The following is a 22,008-nucleotide window of genomic DNA, read 5'->3' on the forward strand; positions in this document are numbered from 1 at the left end:
GTTGATAGGAAGCCAGGGTTCAAGCTGGGTCAGCTAAGCATAAAATTGCGTAAAATAGAATATATTGATATTTTATCTAATAATACTAATCCTCAGTAAATTCCATATTTGTTATGCAAGTCACTTAATATATGTCAAAAAGAAAAGCCACCTGTGTGACCATGCTGACTTGGGTCAAACCTCAGAAAAATTGTAGATAATGCCTCAACCAAATCTGTTAAAGGGGCTCCAAGGAAAAATCAAACTGCCTGGAGCATCTAATCGGACAGAGACTGGACTAGTTGGCTTGAACAACAGTTTGAGGTTTAGGTTTTTTTGGGGTTCTTTTATTTTTTTCTTTTTCAAGGGTGAAAGAGGCTTGCTTTCTAGCAGCTTCTCTTTCAAGACAGTATTGTGTAGAGGTGAAGGGTAAGGACTCTGAAATCAGAGGACTTGGTTTAAATGTCAGCTCCACCACTTCCTAACTTGTGAGTGTGGAGAGTACCTTAACCTTTCTGAGCCTCAGCTCCCTTATCTGTAAAATTGGGCTAATAATACTTACTTCATAGGGTTATTGTGAAGAATAAATGAAATAAAGCACTTAACACAATTCTTAGTGCACTTAAATACTCTATTAGCTGTTACTGTTATTGTTGTTATATAGTTATTGTTTAAGCCAATTAGTGGTGGTTAGAATAGTGGCCTTTGTAGTATTGGTTATGTCTCATTATCCATGGGAGTCCTCAAAGCTAGCTTGCACCAACAGGTACCTGTCTATGTTTCCACGTCCTCACCTGTGACTGTCTGCCATACTGGCCTTCTCCCTTCTTTCGTATATGCCTGGCCTGTTCCTGGTTCAGAGCCTAGATTCTCTTCCCCTAAATCTTCACATGGCTTGTTTTCTTTCTGATTCATTTATTCAGAGAGACCATCCTTGACGACTGTCTTAGTTATCCATTGCCACATAACAAATTGTCCTAAAACAGCGGCTGAAAACAAACAACGTTTTTCACAGTTTCTGTGGATCAGGAGTCTGGTTGGAGCTTAGCTGGATGAATCTGACTCAGGGTCTCTCACCAGCCTGCAATCAGGCTGTCATCTGGGCTGCAGTCGTCTCAAGACTTGAGTAGGGGATGACTCACTTCCAAGCTTACTCACATGGGACTGCCTCATTCCGTGACATCTGGCTTCCCTGAGAGCAAGAGATCCAGGAAAGAGAGAACTCAAGAGGGAAGCCACAGTCTTTTTATACCCTAATCTCCAAAGTGGCATCCCATCACTGCTGCCCTTTTCTGTTTGTTAGAAGTGAGTCAGGAAGTCCAGCGCACACCAAAGGGGAAGGGTTATACGAGGGTGTAACTATCAGGAGGTCGGGGTCCATCTTAGAGGGTGCCCACCGCAACTGCCTTCTTTAAAATAGCATGTGCACCTGCAGACAACCCTCCCTCATTTTCTGTCTCCTCACCTTGCTTCATTCTTCATAGTACTCATTGTTAACTGACATTATATTATGTGTTTATCTGCTTAGTGTCTAACTTCACTTGAATATAGGCTCCCTGAGGGCAAGGGCTTTCTCCTTCTTTGCCTCTGTATACCCAGCACTTAAGATCATGCCAGGCACCCAGTAGGCTTTCATTAATATATATTCAGTGAATGAGTGAATGTGTGCATGATTGAGTGTCAGCGTCTGGGTATCACTGCTGCAACAGGGAGGAAAACCTGCAGAGAAGGACTGATGATTTGTAATGACATTATTTTGTACACTCAGCAGCTGACACTTGTATAATCATAGAGCCACCACAGTAACAAGCCTCAAGAAGAAAAAAAATTCTTGAATGAGGCAAGGAAGCATGTGGCCTTAATGGAAAGAAGAGCTGAAGTCATGAGCATCATAGCCCCAATAAAGGTGGTTATACTTTATAATCTATTTCATTTATGTCTTCTCTCCATCCTCAATAGCCTTTGATACTGCCATCCTTAACACCTTTATCCTGTGTTACATTTGTTATCTTTCTCCTATTGGTCTAAAATAAGAGGTGGCATATCTCCCACTTGAAGCTGATCAAAGGACATTTTTATTTTGCGGCAGGAGCAATATGGAAGGGCGATGTTGATTATCCTTGGGGATCTTGTCCCCACAGAATTCTAGTGGAGCACAAGTTGTAGGATTATAGCTTTGGGTACCATAAGGTAGAATTCAAAGGATATGATTCTAAGGTATGCTGTTTTGTTAATGTCAAATACTACATCCACTTCCTGACCAGCTGTCTGATCCATCTTAGCCGTTTATTACAAGTAGCATTGCTTTGGGAAAATTCAGAATACATGCATTTTTTTTTCCAGCAGCTATTTTAAAAGTTCTGCCTTGTTCCAGGTAGTACGGATGCAAAGATGAATCTCATTTGGTTCCTGCCTTCACACAGTTTGCACTTGGGTTGGACCAAAGAGCTGTGTATTATTGAACTCCTGAAGGAAAGGTGCCATTTCTTGTAACTCATCCACCTTGTTTAAAATTGTAGCCCCTGCCCCAACACCCTTACCCTGCAGTATTTTTTTATATAGCACTTATAACCTTATAACATATATAAAATTTACCTATTTATTGCATTTATTTTATATCGTCTATTCCTCTCCCTCCCCGCCAACACACACTATAACAAAAGCTCCATGAGGGAAGAGATCTTTGTTTGAATGTTCACTGATGGATCTACCCCCCAGCAGGGTCTGGCCATAGTAGGTGTTCAAAAAATATTTATCGTATGAATGAATAGAAGATAGACTCTGTTTTTTTCACTGAATAGCCTAAGAGCTGAATTTGAATTTGAAAGGCTGAAAATGACTATTTTATAAGCTTTTGAGTTGAAAAACACAAATTTGTGGTTCTACATCTTTGGCTCCATAGTCTGTCACATGTAGACAACAACAGGCTGGGACTGTCAGCGGCGAGACAGACAGACCTAGGTGTTCATTAAGGCAAAAAGGTGGTCATGACCAGAGCAGGCAAAGGTAGAGTGCCGAGGGAGTAGCGTGCACAGTAGGACCTGAGTGAATCTTACAGATGGATCCACCAGGTGGTAGGTGAGTCCAGAGAGGTCACCTGAGCTAAGAATAGTTGGGCATGTTGTTTATACACATCCAAGAAGGTAGCACTTTGGATCTGGAAAGCCAAATTTGACTGCAAGTGAGCGTTGCATCTCACGTTAGTGAGAACTGATCACCAATGCAGCCACTGTTGGTTTTGTGAGCACCTGCTCTACTTTCTATACCTACTGCATGGTTTCAGATTTGAGGGGTTCACAGATCAATAATATTTCAAAAAGTAAAATCTAATAGGGTGAACTGATGTAGTGTTGTTTAGGTTTTATTTTGCCATTGAAAAGGGACTTTCCCTTCCTTTGGTAGAAAATTGTCAGAAATCCTAAACTTTATATGCCCTGATAGTACATAAAGGCTTCCAGTATGTTTTCCAACATCACCAAGCGATTAAACTCAATTCAATTCTGATGACACAGCTGCCTGGAGATGATGGCAGATCTCACTGTTTTTGGGCTCAGTCCCCCAAGATACCCACTCCCCACCCTCCCCCCGGCCCCTTCAGAAGCCAGTTGCAAGTCCAGATTGTTACCTGTGCTTCTCACATACTGGCTATAAATTGGAAGTTCCCATGACCCTTTCACCGGGTTCAATTAATTTGGTAGAGCAGCTCACAGAACTCAGAGAAACATTCATTTATGTTTATCAGTTTATTATAAAGGATGCGTCCTTTACAATAGCCAGATGAAGAGATCATAGGGCAAGGTGTGTGAATCAGGGCATGGAGTTTCCATGCTCTCTTGCTCCACATCTCCACGTGTTCACCAACCCGGAAGCTCTCCGAACCCTGCCTTTTGGGTTTTTATGGAGGCTTTGTGACAGGCATGATTGATTAAACCATCAGCCATTGTTGATTCAACTCAATCTCCAGCCCCTCTCCTCTCCCCAGAGGTCAACCTTCTAATCACATGGTTAGTTCTCCTGGCAAGCAGCCCCCACCCTTAGGTTACCTAAGGGCTTTCTAAAAGTCACCTCATGATCAAAGTAAAGACACCTTTATTGCTCTCATCAATTAGGAAATTCCAAGGATTTTAGCTCTATTCCTGGAACAGTTTGAAGACCAAATATTTATTTCTTATAATAAATCACAATATCACAAGGCCAAAACAAAGAAATAGAGCATTCTATAATTTGATGCCTGTTGTGCCATTTTTATCACATTAGGTCCGCAATAAGATGAACAGACTTCCAGTTTTCCCTTGGATCCTTATGAGCATTTGGTCCACAACTCTTAATTTCTCACCACCATACTTGGTAAATTATGTGGCATCTCAGAATAAATTTTAATTGGATCTCCGATTTTAGGTTAAGGATCACACATATCATTGAGATTCCTCATTGAAAATTATTTCAGATCCTGGTTTGCTTGCTTACTCTGTTCTGCATACTTTAGCATAAATCCTGGCGCTTAGAATACTTAACAGGGTTTTTATTTAAAAGTGATTAATATAAAATTGGGGATGTAAGTGTCAATTATCATCTCATTCTCTGAAGAGAAAGAATACACAGCACAATCATCATGTTCTCTGTTGAAGTAAATGAGTTGGATTTATGTTCTGTGTCAGACCTTGTAATCTAAGCCTTCCAGACTTGGTTCTACAGTTTTTTTCCTGTTTTTTGTTTATTTGTTTACATGGCAAAGATTATACTTTGTCCTTAAATGGATGGAAAAAATTGGAGATTCTAGGGCCTTATGATAGAAACTATTCTGCTGAAAATGTGTGTTGTTAGAATTGTCAGCCTACAGGTGTGTCACTGCCTGCTGCCCAGACTTGTAGCAAGCAAGCCAAGGGTTCCCTTTTTATTTTCCTGTTCTAATAAGTTGGTCCCTGTCTGAGAGCACTGTGCTTCAGAACAAGCCAGGACATGAGGAAGCCTACTAGGCTTATTCCTAACCAAATGCGGATGGCCTAACAGACACGTAGCTGTGACTGTAAAGTAAGAAAACTGATTCGCCTAGCCAAGTGGGCAAACCAGTTTAATCCTCCTTTAAGGTAGACAGTGTTTTTCCCATTTTTAGAAAAGGAAACTGAGGCCTGGAGAAGTTAAGTAACCAGCCTAGGGTTATGTGACTACTAAGTGCATAGGAACCCAAGACTACCTGACTCCTTAGGCTCAGCTGTTAATGTCGGTGATGTTGCCTGTGTTCCCTCCTTCAGGTGCAGATGAAGATAACAAAACTTTGCTGGAGCATATGCTCCAAAGAGTTCAGTTTGAGACACAAAACCGTTGACTAGTAATCCTTGTTTATTTCTAAGTTCAGGCTGAAACTTGTTGGAAATGGGCTGCTTTTTATAAATCTCAACCATGAAAAGAGTGAATGAGTTAGAGAGTATCTGGTGAAGAACCCAGATATGGGTTGACTAATACTTGGTTCATGAAAATATCATTTTCCATATTATTAAACTTCATTGGCATTATCTTTAAATGTTTAAAATCTTTAAATCTTTAAAATGTTCATTTTAACTTTTTAATCTACGTGGTACCAAAGCAGCACTTGATCATTCTCAAAATGTAGAAAACATCTTCATGGATAGAATAAAATAAGGGTGTGTGTTACTTGGACGGGCTCTGGATATGGAGTCAGAAAGATCTAGGTTAGAATCAGGTGTCCCTCTTACTGGCTAACTTTGGATATGTCAGCCTCCCAAAGCCTTAGTTGCCTAACAAATAAAAAGGATATAACTTGAAGGGTTCTTCTGAGGGTCAGTGAGATAATATATTATGCTATTAATCACTATGCACATGATAGACACTATTATATAATATTTGTGTGTTTTAGTTAACACAGATATACAACTACCTATATTATATAACCATTTTTAAAAATTTCTTAAGATAATGCGTCACAGGGGCCAGCCCAGTGGCATATGGTTAAGTTCGCATACTCCACTTCAGTGGCCCAGGGTTCACGGGTTTGGACCCTGGGTGTGGATCTATACAATGCTCATCAAACCACACTGTGGTGGTGTCCCACATACAAAGTAGAAGACTGGCACAGATGTTAGCTCAGCAACAATCTTCCTCAAGCAAAAAGGAAAATTGGCAACAGATGTCAGCTCAGGGTGAGTCTTCCTCAACAACAACAACAAGAAAATAATAATAATAATACATTTGTTCAGTGCTTTATAGTTACAAAATACCTGTATGTATAATTGTATTTGATCCTCATAAAAACTTTGAAAGGGTAGTGGAAATATCTTCATTTTACAGGTTCTGTAACCAAAAATCACAAGATCACCGAACTGGTAAGTGGCAAAACTGGGACTCAGCCTTTTCCACTCTATTGTGGCTGCTTTCTCATTTTCTTTGTTGTTGTTTTTTGGTGAGGTAGATTGGCCCTGAGCTAACACCTGTAGCCAATCTTTCTTTTTTTGCTTGTGGAAGAGTGGCCCTGAGCTAACATCTGTGCCAATCTTCCTCTGTTTTGTGTGTGGGATACCACCACAGCATGGCTTGACGAGCGGTATGTAGGTCCCCCCTGGGATCCGAACCTTCAAACCCTGGGCCGTGAAAGTGGAGCGTGTGAACTTAACCACTATGCCACCAGCCGGCCCCTGCTTTCTCATCTTCTTGTTGGTGACTTGAACATGTCCTTTTTTGAAACCTAGAAAGTGAGAACTGCATAATCTCTCTTTGCAAAGCATCAGGAGATGTGATAGGGAATGTAAAAAGATAGAACAATTATTGGGTAATTCTACTCAGTCTGGATTTATCAGGTAAGAAATTCTTCTCTGAAGCTTGAACTATCCAGAGTGTGTCCCAGCGTTGCTCACGTTCATTGAAAAATTACCCAGCTGCCACTTTGCATGGAGTAGATCTATTTCAAGAATGAAAGCAATGAACTGCTTGAAAAGCTGAAGAACCAGAACCACTGGGTTTCTTTTTGTACATATGAGATAGGGGGCTTTTGTATAATTTGTTTCTGATCATGTATTTCATAGGTCATAGCCATTTGAGGTAACTCTGTTCCCACTGGGTCTCTGCCGTCTGCCTGTCAGCCCTTTAAAATCTCACTCCGCTTCATAGAGGACTGGCTTAGCTCTGTCAAGCAGGGGGATTATTTTGATATCAAATACATTGTACACAAGAAATTTCCTCTGACTTACCATAGGAAGATAGAATTTCCTTTATATTAGTTGGGCCAATAAATAATCCCTCGAATTAACATTCTGGAAGCTTTTCTTTACAGAATATAAATGAAAGAAGGAGATATTGAGATTAAAAAAGTGTTGTGTTTCGTCAATTCAGATACCTAAGTGAACCACATTGTCCTTCCCCAGAAACATCACTACAGAGAAAGCCCTTTACGCGCCTCATCTTTTCAGTCCTCGCTGCGCATCTGTGAGCTAGGGCTGAATCTCGTTTTCCTGAGAGGAAACATACTTGGATAAGGTGCGAAACTTGCCCGAGAGCACCCAGTTGGCTGGCGGAGCTGGCTCCCATTCTACCACTCTTTTCCAGCATGAAACTTGGTTTCCAGATTCAAAGTTTTTGATCTATCATGCTTTGAAGTTAATAAGTTAGGTAATTTTATATAGATTTTCATTTTTATATGATTAAGCAATCACAGCAAATTACTTCAAGAAGCATTTTCCAGGCGAGTGAGTTCCAGTTGCGCTCCTCCTGAATTCAGCCAGGACCAAGTTTCCTGTAAACCGTTGCTGGCTGGAGCTAGCTTCTGGTCCTTGTTTCAGAACGCAGTTACAGACACACCGGAGCGCTGGGGTAGTGTTAGTGCTGGTCTTTGAGTGTTGTTCTCTGAAGGTCATGTGCCCTGGCTAAAATTTCGTAATTATAGTCTGTCCCCTCATAATTCCTCCCCAGGATGACTGAAACATGCCATGCTAGGTTCTGAGGGGAAAAAAGAAATACTGATGATTTTGAGTTAAATTTCAAAAAGGAAGCCAGGTAACTATTTACTTTTAGGCAAGTTGTTAACCTCTCTAAATTGTGATTTCCTTGGCTTTATACGATAAACTATATGACCTCTAACTCTAATATTTGGGGAACTTCTACCTTACATTTCATAATACAGTATTGTATTTAATGGATCTTTACCTGAGCATTTTAATACATTTTGGTTTCTTTCCTTGCATATTATAGTAAAAAGAGCCTTGTAAATACTTGGATTTGAGGCCTCCCTGAAAACACTGAGTATGTAGGAGTTAATATAGAAATTTACTATATGGCCCACTATCAAGCAAATGCTAAGGGAGAATTGTGAATTTAGGGATTTGCTATTTCAAATGAGATGTGAAAGTATAGTCCTGAGCATTTGTATCAAAAACGCAGTGTCCCTTTTTGTAAGCATAAGAGTATAGCAAACCTTGGGAGCAGGCCAAATTATGCTGTTTGGATAATCAGCATAATTTGTCTCTTTCAGAATTCCCCCTGCAGTCTCAGTTGGGTACCTTTTCCATTTTTAACACAGTTCTAAACTCTTCATTAGCATTGCTCCATTCAGTTAAACTGCAGCTGCTGTTCCATCCCTGAGGATGGATTGTATTTCACTCGTAGACAAGATGGTTCTAATATGTGCAGCTATTTAAAGCATAGCAATAAGAAAGGGACAGGAGAAGATCGTGTTTAAGTTTTTTGCTATGTTGTAAAACTCGTAGTGCAGCGTTTGCTCCAGAACGTGCTTTCATGTTCCCCTCTGGGTTCTGTCATCACAGGTAAGTAATTTATAAGTCTGAATAATAAAGTGCCACTTCAGTTTGCTAGTTCTTCATTGTCTTGCAGCTGGTTTCTGATGCCAGAATCACCAATTGTATCACTCTCTATGGATTCTTTCTTTTGGCCATTGATATGTTGTTTGTATGTTTGATATAAACTTAAAGATTGGATTAATCAGTAATGGAATTTTCCACGCTTTAGGCTTTTCTCCTGTGGCAGTTGGTCCCCATGTGCTGGTTGCTACCCTCGGTTATCTCTGCGGCCTTTCTAGCGGTCGCTTCTGCGCTGTTGAGTTTAGCATCTGTCAGAATGTGTTTGCATTGCACCAGAGCTCTACAGCTTCTGCCGGCTTCGAGGGAAGCATCTCTGGGGTCTTTATAAGTAAACGTAAAACCTTATTTGCGTAATGTACAACTGAAATCTCACAAGGTTGTAATCTATCATAACATTAATAAAAAAAATAAAATTAAAAAAAAACCTTATTTGCGCAGTTTGCAGATTTGGCTGACTTGTTCAGTGAGCCATCTAAGTTCAGTACTTTGAACTTTTATAAACGTTTTCCTCAAAGGGACACTACTCCCAAAATTAGGTTTGTGTTTGTGTAACTGTTCACTTCCATTAGCTGCTATGTTAGAGAAATATAGAGTTTTTCTCCAAAACACTTGTATGTGTATTAACAAGATTTTTTTAAATTGGAAAATGAGATTAAAAATTGCCTTGTCCTACTTATATTCATTGTTGATATAAATTAGCACCTGAAAGACAACTTGAAACTTGACACTGGAGGGCTTGTAGAGTCGAGACTTTACTGATTGGTTTCAGTAAATTATTTTTATATGGTAGATTCTTGTACTTAATTACTGATATAGAAAATACTGTCTGTGTGGATATGTACTATTTTTTCAGAGACTCTCCTTGCTACTTTTGTTGGGGAAGCTACCGGATCTCTCAAAATAATACCTAGAGTGTGAAAGACAGAGAGCACCTGGTGGTCAAAGGGAGGCCGAGGCTGGCAGTCACTCGGAAGGAGGGACGCACCTGCTCTGGAGTGGGCTGCACCCACTGTCTCACTGGTGTTTCAATCCCCTCTTGCCTCTTAGGCAGCCTCCGCCTTGCACTAAGAGGCCCCGCGCAATCGTTGGAGCTATGGTGGTGGCTGTGGAAGGCAGACTTTCTCTTCCTCCCATCTTGTGTATTGGTCAACTTCCGAGAATTAGAAGTATCAGTATGTTTTCTTCTTGGGTTAAAAATTGCTTGATTCAGTTGATAAGTAAATTATTTATCTTGAAATAGCACTTTCAAGAGACTAGTTTCTATGTGTATTTAAAAATGAAAACAGTTTTTAAAGAGCATGAATTGATTAGAAAAGCTACGCATTCTGGAGCTTTCTATCTCCATTTTTTCCATTCCTTGTCTCTTAGCTCTAAGTATAGCTTATAATCATTTGATGAATCAGACACTGAGATCTACAAGGGGTGGACAGCTTGTTTTCCAGCAGATTTCTGCAGCCTTGACACAACTGAAGGAAATAGCTTCTGCAGGATGGCCAGACGTTGTGCTGAATAGGCTGTCCTCGGGGCTGAGATCCAAGAACTCTGAAGCGTTGTTTAAGACTGTCTGCAGAGAACTGCAGATTACTGGTATGAAATAAAGCTCTTTTAGGATAAAGAGAGTGATTTACAGACCATGCTTTTGGTGAGACAGTTTTTCTGGTATGTAGTGTGTTTATCAAAGGACAGTATGCCAAACTTCAACCCTCATTAAAGAAAGCTATAGAGGCAAACTTTAGAGGCTTTCCACTGTAATATTTTCTTTTGTACAGTTGTGATTTTTTTTTTCCTTTTTGCACTTTGAAAGGCTATTTGGTGAGAGTTTGAATTTTATATTTCTGCTTTTTTAGTCTTCTGCCATGTTTTCCTATCCTTTCCTGAATTCAGGCAGCTGCCATGTGAGTTTTCTTTGCTCTGATATTGGCTCCCTTCCACCCCCGTCCTTCTAGATGTTAACCCTTTTTTTCTTGCAGTTTTCTTTTCATCAATTTTGTTCCTAAAGCGTCTGTTCTCTTAAAGAGATAACAAAATGCTTTCATTGAGTAAAAGAGCTCAGTAATTATTCTTACCTTATCTTCTTTGTCTGGGTTTATTTCTCCCAACTAATATTTCAGTAGGACACAGCCGTATATATATATATATATATATATATATATATATATATATTTTTTTTTTTTTTTTTTTTTTTGAAAATTGGCCCTGAGCTAACGTCTGTTGCCAATCTTCCTCTTTTTGCTTGAGGAAGGTTGTCGTAGAGCTAACATCTGTGCCAGTCTTCCTCTCTTTTGTATGTGGGATGCCGCCACACCATGGCTTGATGAGCAGTATGTTGGTCCGTGCCCAGCCTCCAAACCCGCGAACCCCAGGCTGTGAAGCAGAGCTCACAAACTCAACCACTATGTCACCAGGCCAGCCCTGGCATAGCTATATTTTTAAACTTAACAATTGACCTGTCAAAAAGATATGCTGTTCCTGGAATGTTATAATTCACGGGCTTCTCTGTTTAGAGTTTAATATTTTCTAAGTTAATTCTCCACCATCCCCACTCCACCTCCACAAAGTTTTTCTAGTAAAAGATGCTTTTATTCATAACTTACATAAAATTTACCGTGGCACATTTAATTAGATCTTCTAATATGAACTGAAAATGAATCACTGTATTTTCTGTGTGTGGCTTCTTAATCAGGATTTAAGAATAAATCCTTGTAGAAATACTATTTTGAAAATGAGCTTATTTCATTTTGAAGTCATTCCTATGGTAAAGTATCTTAAGAACTGAGAAATAAGGTTCCCTCCAAGAGCTAAACTAGTAAGAATCACCCCACATATTAACTGAAGAAGTCATTTCTCTTTAATAATAACCCACCCTCAGAGGTGACCTACAAATGTGTAGCTGTGGACATTTGAGAATGTCGGAGGCTCAGTGAAGGGACTAGAGTGTTGCTTCACTACAGCAGTTCTTGCCCTGAATACAAATAAGTACAGGAAAATAGTGCTGCCATCCCTTCACTTGTCTCCCTCTCACTAGACTGAGATGCTCGAAGGCTGGAATCCTGCCTTTCAATACAGCTGTAGTGTAAGGGTTCACTAAGATCCTGGGCCTTAGGGTCAACTGCCTGGGTTCACATCCCTGCCCCAACACTTACTGGCTTTTGTGGCCTTGATAAGGTTCTTGACTTTTCCTTATTTTCTTCTTATTTTTTTATCTACGAGCAGTTATCTAGAGGAGTTATGAGGATTAAGTGTAAGATCCATGGTCTATAGGTATTGTTGCTATTGTTATTTTTCATCATATCCTCAGTGATGTGTATTAAGTGCTTATTATATCAATATTTAAAGGAGAATTTCCTTGAATCTGGGCAAGAAGGGCAGCCCCATGTATCACAAACATGCATAGATCCCTCTGTCGCTAGGGGTCTGGTGCTCAGCGCAATTCATAACCCAGGAAACACCCTCCTCATGTTTTGACCTTCATCCTTGAATGAGAGGAAATTGTTGAATACCTGGAGATTGGTGGGTTGCACCACTGTTGACTTTGGAGCTGATCCTGCCTTATCAGACAGGAAGGATTTGAGCCGCAGAAGTATTTAGAAGCATTAACTTGTCAAAACCTTCTTGGCATGAATGCAATAGATTGTACCAGAAAAAAATATTGTTTCCCAGTGGTGCTAAGTTTCCATTTTCTTGTTTGTCTTAGAATTTCAATTCATGGTTCTGAAGGTTCTCATGACTTAGTACAGCGTTAGGAATAGTTATACATGGAAGCTGACTGACATTTGCACTGTTAGGTCACATTACTCATACATTTGTATATGTGTAGGTCTATATAGAACATATAGGAAATTTGATATTAATTCATTAATTATTTTATTTTATAGGGAAATTTTAAACCATTCAAAATTTAGGTTTTCGATTTTTTACAATTAAGGTAATTTACATTCCGACAAATACCTTAAAATTAGATCCACATTGAATACGGTTACATTTTGTTTTTTAATACTTTAGATTATCACAGTCTATAGAAGATAATTTATGTGAAAATCTTGATTATAACAATATAATTAGTGATTTTGCTGAAATCAGAGCAAGAAAATAAATTTTATGGAATAAATGTATAATATATGAATTATGTGTGTTTCTTTCTGTATTCTTCCAAATGTTACCAACTCATTAACAGAATAATCAGTGTGCACAATAAGTTAATTCTGTCATCTCTGATATTTTGCTGACTTTTAGTCATTTGAAAAATACAGCTTTACACATTTAAAAAATTTTTATTGTAATGAAGGTATATTTTTCATGGTAGGAGGAATGACTACATTTTATTTAATAATTTTTAGTTTATTTTATACCCTTTAAATGCTTAGAAATATGGCATGTGGAACTTTATTTGCCCCTTAGTAGGCCTCAAAGAAAGGAGTGGTTACAGCTATTGATGTGGAGCAAACGGGAGATCAAGAAAGCCTTGTCGAGAAGGTAACATCTGCTCTGAGTATCTGGTGATAAGGTTGTGGCTGGAGTGAAGACCTATTTGGACAGGGTGTAGCCTAAGCAGAACTCCACTGTGCAAGTATGGCGGATACGGTGCTGCAGTCGGGCTGGGTGTCCTAGCCACACTGGGCTTCTGGACTAACAGAGCTAAGACCCTAGAACACGCTAACCCCACGGAGCACAGAGCATCTGGTGAGGCCTTGCAGAGACAGGCCAGTCACCCCGCTGTGGGGCCTCGAGGTCTCTGTATTAGCACGCTCAAGACTCCCAAGACTAAGCACTTCATTTCAAGGCGCAATTAGCATCTTCACTAAGAGATGGAGTTTAGAAAATGTTAGCATATATGAATGAAGTGGGGTTTTATCCATTTGCATAATGAAGAAAAGAATGATATTAGAAGCTAAACAAAGACCGTTTATCTCTGATTGGTAGTGCACTAAGGGGAAAGTGCTGAGATTTTCAGGCAGCCCTAGATGATTAAAGACCTCAATCCTGACAGGAAAAATTCCAGGTCTGCCTCATTCCAACAACTGTGTCGGTGTCTGTGGTTCCCCCTCTGACCTAGTACTTGATGCTACTGCGGCTGTGTGGTGCTGTTGTGCTCCTGTTCACTTGTGGCTGCTGCAGGAGGTCGCTTAAGGAGCCTGTGGCCAGTAATACCTTTCATCACATTGCTTTGCCCAGTGACACATGATCGTACTTTTTCTCTTTTGTCTTCACCTTTCTTATCCCTTGCCTCTTCCATCTCACCCATCATCTCTTCTGGCTACAGATACAGTGTTTTTTTTTTTTAAATCCTTGCATTTTTGTTATGTCCCGCTCACACCCAGAACACATTCATTCCTGGAATCTTAACTTGGCACCTGCCATGTGCCAGGCATGGGGAAAACTAAGATGAAAAAGACAAGTTCCCTGACCTCTAGGAGTTTAGTCAAGGAAAAAATACCTATCATATTTCTTGGGCTTCTTCTAATATACAGAACACTTGGATCTGAATAAAATACCTTATCTTCATTAACAACCCTAGGAGGTTATCATCATCATAGTAAAAAGCAATCCACATATTTCACTGTTTTTTCCCAGCATTGCTTAAAATATCACTTTCTTCTTTCTCTTTGGTCCATGTTAGCGTGAAATCAGAAGATCTCATTAATCCTCCACTCAAATTCATGCTCCTCCATTGTCCTTTAGTGTTTTATTGTATAAGTTGTTTTAATAAATAAAGCAACTTTTCTTATAACTCCCTTTGTTATATTGTAAATAAGGAAATATTGGGGCTCCCTCCCCACGTTCCCTAGGTAATCCAATGTTTGTTTCTAAAGTACATGTATGGGTCTTTATTGGACATACAATCCCTAATAGTGAGCTTCTTCAGGGAATGGCCTTGCTCGTTGTGTAAATCATCGTGCCTTACACAGCAAAAGCTTGATAGAGGTTGGCTAAACTTAACATGATTTACAGAATTAACTTCTTTTGCCTCCGTCTTTTATCTATGAATAATTCTTTTCATTGCCCAAATGACCTCAATGTTCCTATTGAGTTTTACATTGTCTTCAAAACTGTTTCCACAACTTGAATTTTCTTACCTTTCTTTATAGCTGTTAGGTGACCCCAGACAATCTGATGTTTTCTGAAGTTAAATAAGGATGGCCTGAATATCTTCATCTACATCTATAATCGAATTACTAAGTAATACAGAACCCAAACTTTGTCCTGTGGTTTCTACCAATCCACTTGGTCTCTAAGCCGTTATTTGCTGCTGACTGGTTCTGAGCCGATAGGCAGCTGTTTGCAGATGTTCAGCAGTGATTTGAATCATCTGTCCATATTTGTTTATCAGAATGTTCTGTGGTCTGACATCAGATCCTTACTGAAGATCAAGTAAATTGTTTCATTTCTTTCTTTAAGCCTTATCACTCCATCATGGGAAATTTAGATTGCTGTAGTAAAGTTTCTCTTAAATTCTTTCCAGTGCTCTGACGGGTAATGTATATGGGCGACTCGCCTGTAAGCTGGTTGCCTTCAGCATTGGTGATGTGCTGGCGGGTCAGATGCCTTCCCAGTCAGCAGCAGCCAGCAGTGCTGCACTCATTTCTGCGATGTTCTGAGTCTCTGTGTTTGTCACCAAGTCATGCTTGTGTGAGCACATCAAGACCTTCCAAGTAGTGTTATGTGACTTATTGCCTTATTTGAGGCTCTTTTCCATCCATCATGTGACAGATACTGTACATTACAATTTCTAATCAAAGGTGACTTTTTAAAGACTGAGGGAGGCACGAAATGTGGAAAGCATCTAATATTCAGCCTTATGTTCATCCCTCTTAGTCCATCCAGACTGCTGTAACAAAAATAACCACAGACTGCGTTGTTTAAACAACAAACATTTATTTCTTACAGTTTTGCAGGCTGGAAATCTGAGATCAAGGTGCTAGCAGATTCAGTGTCTGGTGAGGGCCCGCATCCTGGTTCAGAGATGGCTGTCTTCTCCCTGCGTCCTCATGTGGCAGAAAGAGTGAGAGAGCTCTCTGGGGTCTCTTTAAGGGCACTAATCCCATTCGTGAGGGCTCCACCCTGATGACCTAACAGCCTCCCAAACGACCCGCCTCCTAATACCATCACATTGACAGTTTGAATTTCAACATAAATTTAGGGGAGACGCAGCATTCAGCCCGGAACACTTTCCTTCACCATTTCTCAAGAAAATGTATGTAGGTCCATCTAACTCTCTGTCTCTCTGTCTTTTTTGAACAATTACTTGATATTTATTTTCTCTAATTTTATTCCTTTAAAAATCTCATTTTCTTATGTTCTTTATTTACCTTTCAACTTCTGTTGTTTCATTTTAGTTGTCTTCAATTTCTAGCTACCCTTTCTATATACTGATATAGTTAACTCTCAGTTGATTTATGTGAGTAAAAAGAAACAGAGACCCAGATAACTCAAAACTAATTTGTTTGACTTTGGATTTAAGATGATTTTGCACCAGATTTGCGTTCCCACTTGGGTTTTATTTAAGCTGCTATTATGATCAGTTTACATTCCTTAAGCATGTACCAGCTGGCTAATGGAATGAGTAGGCAGGCCTGAGGAAGCTGAGCTAGGATGGAAAATTGGCTGTAGATGATACACACATGGATCATTGAAAATTGATTGCAGTTTGTTCCTGTGCCCAAAAACCTGTCTGCCTAATGACCTAGCTTTGTTGGACTTCTTGTTTGCGTTAAACTTCATATTCTAATATAATGTATGTGTTTTACAAAGAAACCTTTAAGATGTTTAAGGTATCTAAGCATAAAATTACTGTACCTAGAAATAAATTTATGTCCGAATGATGTTTTAATTGTTCGAGTTCTCTACGTACTTAGTTCTTATATATTCTCCTACTGTTTGCTTTTCCTATGTTTTAATTGCACTTTACACTTTTGTTTCATCATCTCATTAAAAACTGTCTTGTTTCATGATGTTGATGTTTCATAATCTTCGATAACTTAAGTATTTAGCCTCTGTGATAATGTGCATTAGAAACTGGATTTGCTATTTCCTTACTCAAGAATTCATTAGTGAGAGTTCCAGGAAAAACAATAGAGGCTACAGTAGTGAGGAAAACTACCTTTCTAGTTTTTTCCCCTTAACTTTGAAGGTGATATTGTTATTTCAAGGACAGAATACATGATTGCTAGAGATTGTTGTTTTCCTGTTTGGAAGTAATGCCCTGCAGGAGGAGCTTGTGCCGGAGAATTTGGGGTGGGAGGTAGCGAATGTTCAACATTCTTGGGAGAAAATAGTGAGCAGTCCTCCTTCATTTCTTCCGCCTCTCCACTATCAGCCTGTTGCCCAGTTCTCCTTGCAGCGGTGCAGAAGCAGTGGCGGCTCGGTTAGGCCTTTTTTTCCCCATTTATTTCATTTTTTGCTTTTTAATGGTAAAGAGAAAAGGACTTCTCCAGGACTTGCTGTGTAAATGTTTGTGGAAGAGATAGGAAGTATAATAGAAAGATCAGAGGATATGTAGGCTTAAACACATGGGTCCTTTTGGTTTGTTTATTTTGTTCCTCTTCCTCCTCTTCTCCAATCGTTAGAGTGTTGCCTTTGGCGAGTTAATCAGTGTCCCCCAGTACCGCTTTCCTCATCTATAAACTGGGCGTGATAACTCAGATAGGAGAGTACTTGAAACCGTAAAGCTCCATACCGACATTAGTTGTTGCTAAACCAATTACAAATACCTAACCTGACTACACCCCAACGATAGGAATGGGGCACTGCCTCCCTGCTTGCTGTGGACTGTAACTAAGCCATCTTTACCTGGGAGAAGATGGCTGACTGAATGCCAGTACCACCTTGTCTGAGCCCCACCTCTTACCATCTTTCATCACCGGTGAATTCATTTCACTCCAGGCAGTCTTCCTTGTACTTATACGTTCTTTTCTCCTTGGTTGTAGTTGTAAATCAGGAGGTATCCCTAATCGTGGCCAAGTTAATAACAGTGCTGGAGATAGTTTTAAGTGAAATCAAACCTACAGAAGAATCAGTGTCACACTTCATAGTTCTTGAAGTTGCCTAGAATGTGCCTGCAGGATCTCTGTAAGGTGCTTGCCTGGGTATCGTTTGCTGCAGATATACAGCATTTCATGTATATTACGACACAAATAGGCTTTTATAGGCTGGTCCGGAAAGCTAGGCAAACATTTTAACACGGTTTTTATGGGAAAAAGCATTCTAGTTTATTTTTAACTGATACATAGTTTGTTCATAATTGTGGAACTGCCCAAACAAGTTTTTTCCCTGATGATTTTTAACTGTTTCTGTCGCCAGGAGAGAGAGCACATGGGTAGATATAGATCCAAGTGTGATTGATTACCTGTTTTTCTTTGGAAACTGCCACACTAATTGATGGGAAGGGGGCAATATCTGGAACAGTTTTGCCCTTTGATTTTTTTTACTTACATCTATAAAGGTGAAAAAGGATCTCTGTTTTGGAGCTGGATGGGATAAATTTTTCATGAACTACTGTGCGAGACAAAACCCTGAGATCACGTCAGTAGGCTGTATTATTATTTTAAGGAGGTAGAAGAAGGAGGGTATGTGGTGATCAGATGCTCTTAGCCCTTCGTGATACCGTGAGCTGGTCTGGGAACATAATCTGACTGGCGGGTCCAGGGGGTGAGAAGGCGCACGGTTGTCAGTAAGTGTTTCGCTTCTTCATTGACCCTGTCAGTGGGCCTCCCAGGATGGACAGAAGTGTCAAGCTGCAGAATTAGCTAAAAGGCGTTTTTTAAAGATCTCACCATTAATAGGAATTTATTTTAAAAAAGAATAAGTTATAGAAAAATAACCAGATATATCTGTTGAAGATTAAGAGGCGGTGAAATAGTTAGAAAGCCTATATTAGAAATATGGAGGTAAATAACCAGGAGAAACAGATAAAAAAGAGTTAAAATTGTCTTTTTTGGTGGATAGGGAAGGATAATATGTAAAACTGCTGTATTTTATTGTAAGTCTTTAAGTAATATTTGTCCTTTTAAGCTATGTGCATGCTTTGATAAAATAAAAATCAATATAAAATAAAACATTTTTATAAACTAACAGAATGTTAATATCATTTGAGGATTATGTAAGTATTATCTATATTAGTACTATAGTAGTGTAATTAAATGTTTTTATATAGAATCAATATATAATTATCCAGCTTCAAAACCTTGTGATTAGATTTATAGTTCTGTCTTTGTACTATATTTGTTTTCAACTTTATACCTCTCTTTTTCCTAACTTTATTATTTCGATGTCATAAGTAGTATTAAAGTCAGGGATGAGCATCTTCTTGTTTTACTGCCCTAGCACCTTGCACAGTATCTTACACATAGTAAAGTCTCAGACTATGGTTGATAAATAAGTTTTCTCAGTTTTTTAAATCTCTTTCTAAAAATTACACATATAATACAGATTCACTCTAGAAAAAATAGAAAATGCAGAGAAGCAAACAAAAAAAATCACTCTTACCATTTTGATTACATCCCTCCAAATGTTTTCTTATGCAATATATACATGTAAATAAATTTAAAATAAAATTATCCTATACACACTGTTTTGTATCCAGTTTTAGATACTAAATATGCCATGAATGTCTTTCTGTGCCAAGTATTCGTCTTCCTTTTTAATGACTACCTAATCTTCTGCTATGTGGATATGCCATAATTTATTTACCCAATCCTTTTTAGTAAACATTTAAGCTTTCTATTCTTTTTCTTTAGTTGTTAATAAGTTGTTTAATGAGTATCTTTGTACATATAGTTTTGCTATTTACTTGAATATTTTCTTAGGATTGGCATTTTTAGGTCAACAAGGATGTATTATTATTGTTGTTATTATTTAAGATTTTATTTTTCCTTTTTCTCCCAAAGCCCCTCAGTACATAGTTGTGTATTTTTAGTTGAGGGTCCTTCTAGTTGTGGCATGTAGTTGTGGCATGTGGGACGCCGCCTCAGCATGGCTTAATGAGCAGTGCCATGTCCACAACCAGGATTTGAACCAGTGAAACCCTGGGCCGCCAAAACAGAGCATGCAAACTTAACCACTTGGCCACAGGGCCGGTCCCAGGATGTATTATTTTTAAGGCTTTTTATCATGTTGCTAAATTGTCCTCCAGAACTATTATGTCAGCTTCAGTCTCCGTTAGTAGAGAAAAGAATATCCATTTCTTTACTCCTTCACTAACTGATGAGCAGAAACAGATTTATCATTGTTGGGTTAATTAGTATTTATTAGAATAATAGTGCATTTAAATATTTTAATATGGATATAGTTTGTCATTTTGCTTTTAATTTTCTTTGAGCATTTTTCCCATTCATATAAAAAGTTTTAAAATTTTTATGTATTGACAGCTATCAAACGTATTTTTAATTTTTAAAAATTTCTCCCCCAGTTTTGAAATTTTATGCCTCAAAAGCTGTTCCTTTCACCAGATCATGTATGTGGAATGAATTGATTTTCAGAATTTAGTGGAATGATTGTCTCTCAAATTTCTTCCTTTTTCCCATCAGGAAAGCAATAGAAGAACTACTTAAAGAGGCAAAACGTGGGAAAACAAGAGCAGAAACAATGGGACCTATGGGTTGGTAAGTTCTTGAGTAATCTTCCTTCAAGCTCAAAAAAGCAAATTAATGAGACAAGTCTTCTTTAGCATGTAGATAGGATATAAAACCATGGGTGTAGAGGAAATCGCTCAGAGGCAAATGGTGGAGGAAGATACTGTTGAGGGCTGTTGGCTGTGGAACTCACATAATGGGAAGTGGGTAGGGAGCATGCATGGACTACACCTGTCATGGTTTTACCATCCCTGTGGTTTACAAGTCCCCAGGAGACGTGTAGCTACTACTGCGCCACCTGGGTGAGCGTAATATTCTATCAGTACTCATTGTTTAAGAATTGCTGTTTTAATTAGAGTCCTTAGTAAATTAAAATTTACTTCAAAAAATCTAATTCTAAGTATTTTATGTGACAGTTCAGCCACGTAGAGCTAAAGTTTACCTTTGCAGTTTCTATACAAAATAGAGCTTGTTAAAATTTAATAATATAGGGGCTGGCCCCATGGCCGAGTGGTTAAGTTCATGCACTCCACTGCAGGTGGCCCAGTGTTTCGTCAGTTCAAATCCTGGGTGCGGACATGGCACTACTCATCAAACCACGCTGAGGCAGCGTCCCACATGCCACAACTAGAAGGACCCACAACTAAGAATATACAACTATGTACTGGGGGGCTTTGGGGAGAAAAAGGAAAAAATAAAATCTTTAAAAAAAAAATTTAATAATGTGAACAAAGGAAGAACTTATCCTTAAGAATCAACTCTACTCTTTTAAGCATGACTTTAGCAATAGCATCACATTCAGTATATGTATGCTGATTTTAGATCTTTTATCTACAATTTAAAATTCACTACAGTGGAGTACTGTGGGCCATTAAAAAGAGTAAAATGTAAAAATGGGATAAAAGTATAATCTAGACTTCTGAATATACCTTATTCTGTAGATTTGACTCTTAGAACCATGCACATGGTTTACATAAAATATGAAACAGAGTTAAATAAATAGAGAGAAAAGGTAATCCCTAAAAAGCAAACAAAATAAAACAAATGGACCTCAGTAAGCCTTTTAGTGGATGGCTTGGCCACACATAGAGAAACTCTTTCAACCAATTTGAAATTTGTCTTTATTTCCAAAAGACAAAAAAGAGCTACAAAGAAATCTTAAATTGTTTCCAGTTATCATATTGTTAGTAATAATATTGATACCGTTATTCTGGAAATATTATATAGTAGGATAAAACAAATAAGTAAATATTTATTTGCTTTAGATATCAAGATTTTCTGTGTAAAAGAGATACAAACTTAAAAATCAAAGACGTAAGAACCTATAATCCTAAATTTGAGTTAGAAATATCAGTGTGAAATCGTGCTACATTTTCTCTTTAAAAGGAAGAGAGAAAAACTTTTTCTAGTTCTATTCATGGAAAAATCCTAGAAATAATGACTACCCACTCAGTAGCAGTAAGTACCCCTGGCACCCAGATTTTGGTATATAAATACCATTTGTCACTGAAAGAAGACAGAGATTCTTAGAGAAATAATTGATCGCAGATCCTAGGCAGTGTCTAGGGTTAGCCAAACTGCAAGTTAGAAGTCACAGTCTCTAGGACTGCCCTCACTTCTTACACCAACTGCAAGTT

General features: G+C 38.7%; 1 protein-coding gene across 2 annotated transcripts in view; it reads left to right on the plus strand.

The window, feature by feature from the left end:
* Nucleotides 1-22,008, plus strand: part of POLR1D (RNA polymerase I and III subunit D) — a 43,148-nt gene that overhangs the window by 8,845 nt on the left and 12,295 nt on the right. For both annotated transcript variants that reach the window (XM_070240195.1, XM_023621444.2), the window contains exon 2: nucleotides 20,327-20,401. In XM_070240195.1, the coding sequence (XP_070096296.1) occupies nucleotides 20,385-20,401 (17 nt within the window). In that variant the 5' untranslated portion in view covers nucleotides 20,327-20,384. The remainder of the gene's footprint in view (nucleotides 1-20,326; nucleotides 20,402-22,008) is intronic.

This window comes from Equus caballus, chromosome 17 (genome assembly GCF_041296265.1).
Source record: "Equus caballus isolate H_3958 breed thoroughbred chromosome 17, TB-T2T, whole genome shotgun sequence".
Taxonomy (NCBI): domain Eukaryota; kingdom Metazoa; phylum Chordata; class Mammalia; order Perissodactyla; family Equidae; genus Equus; species Equus caballus.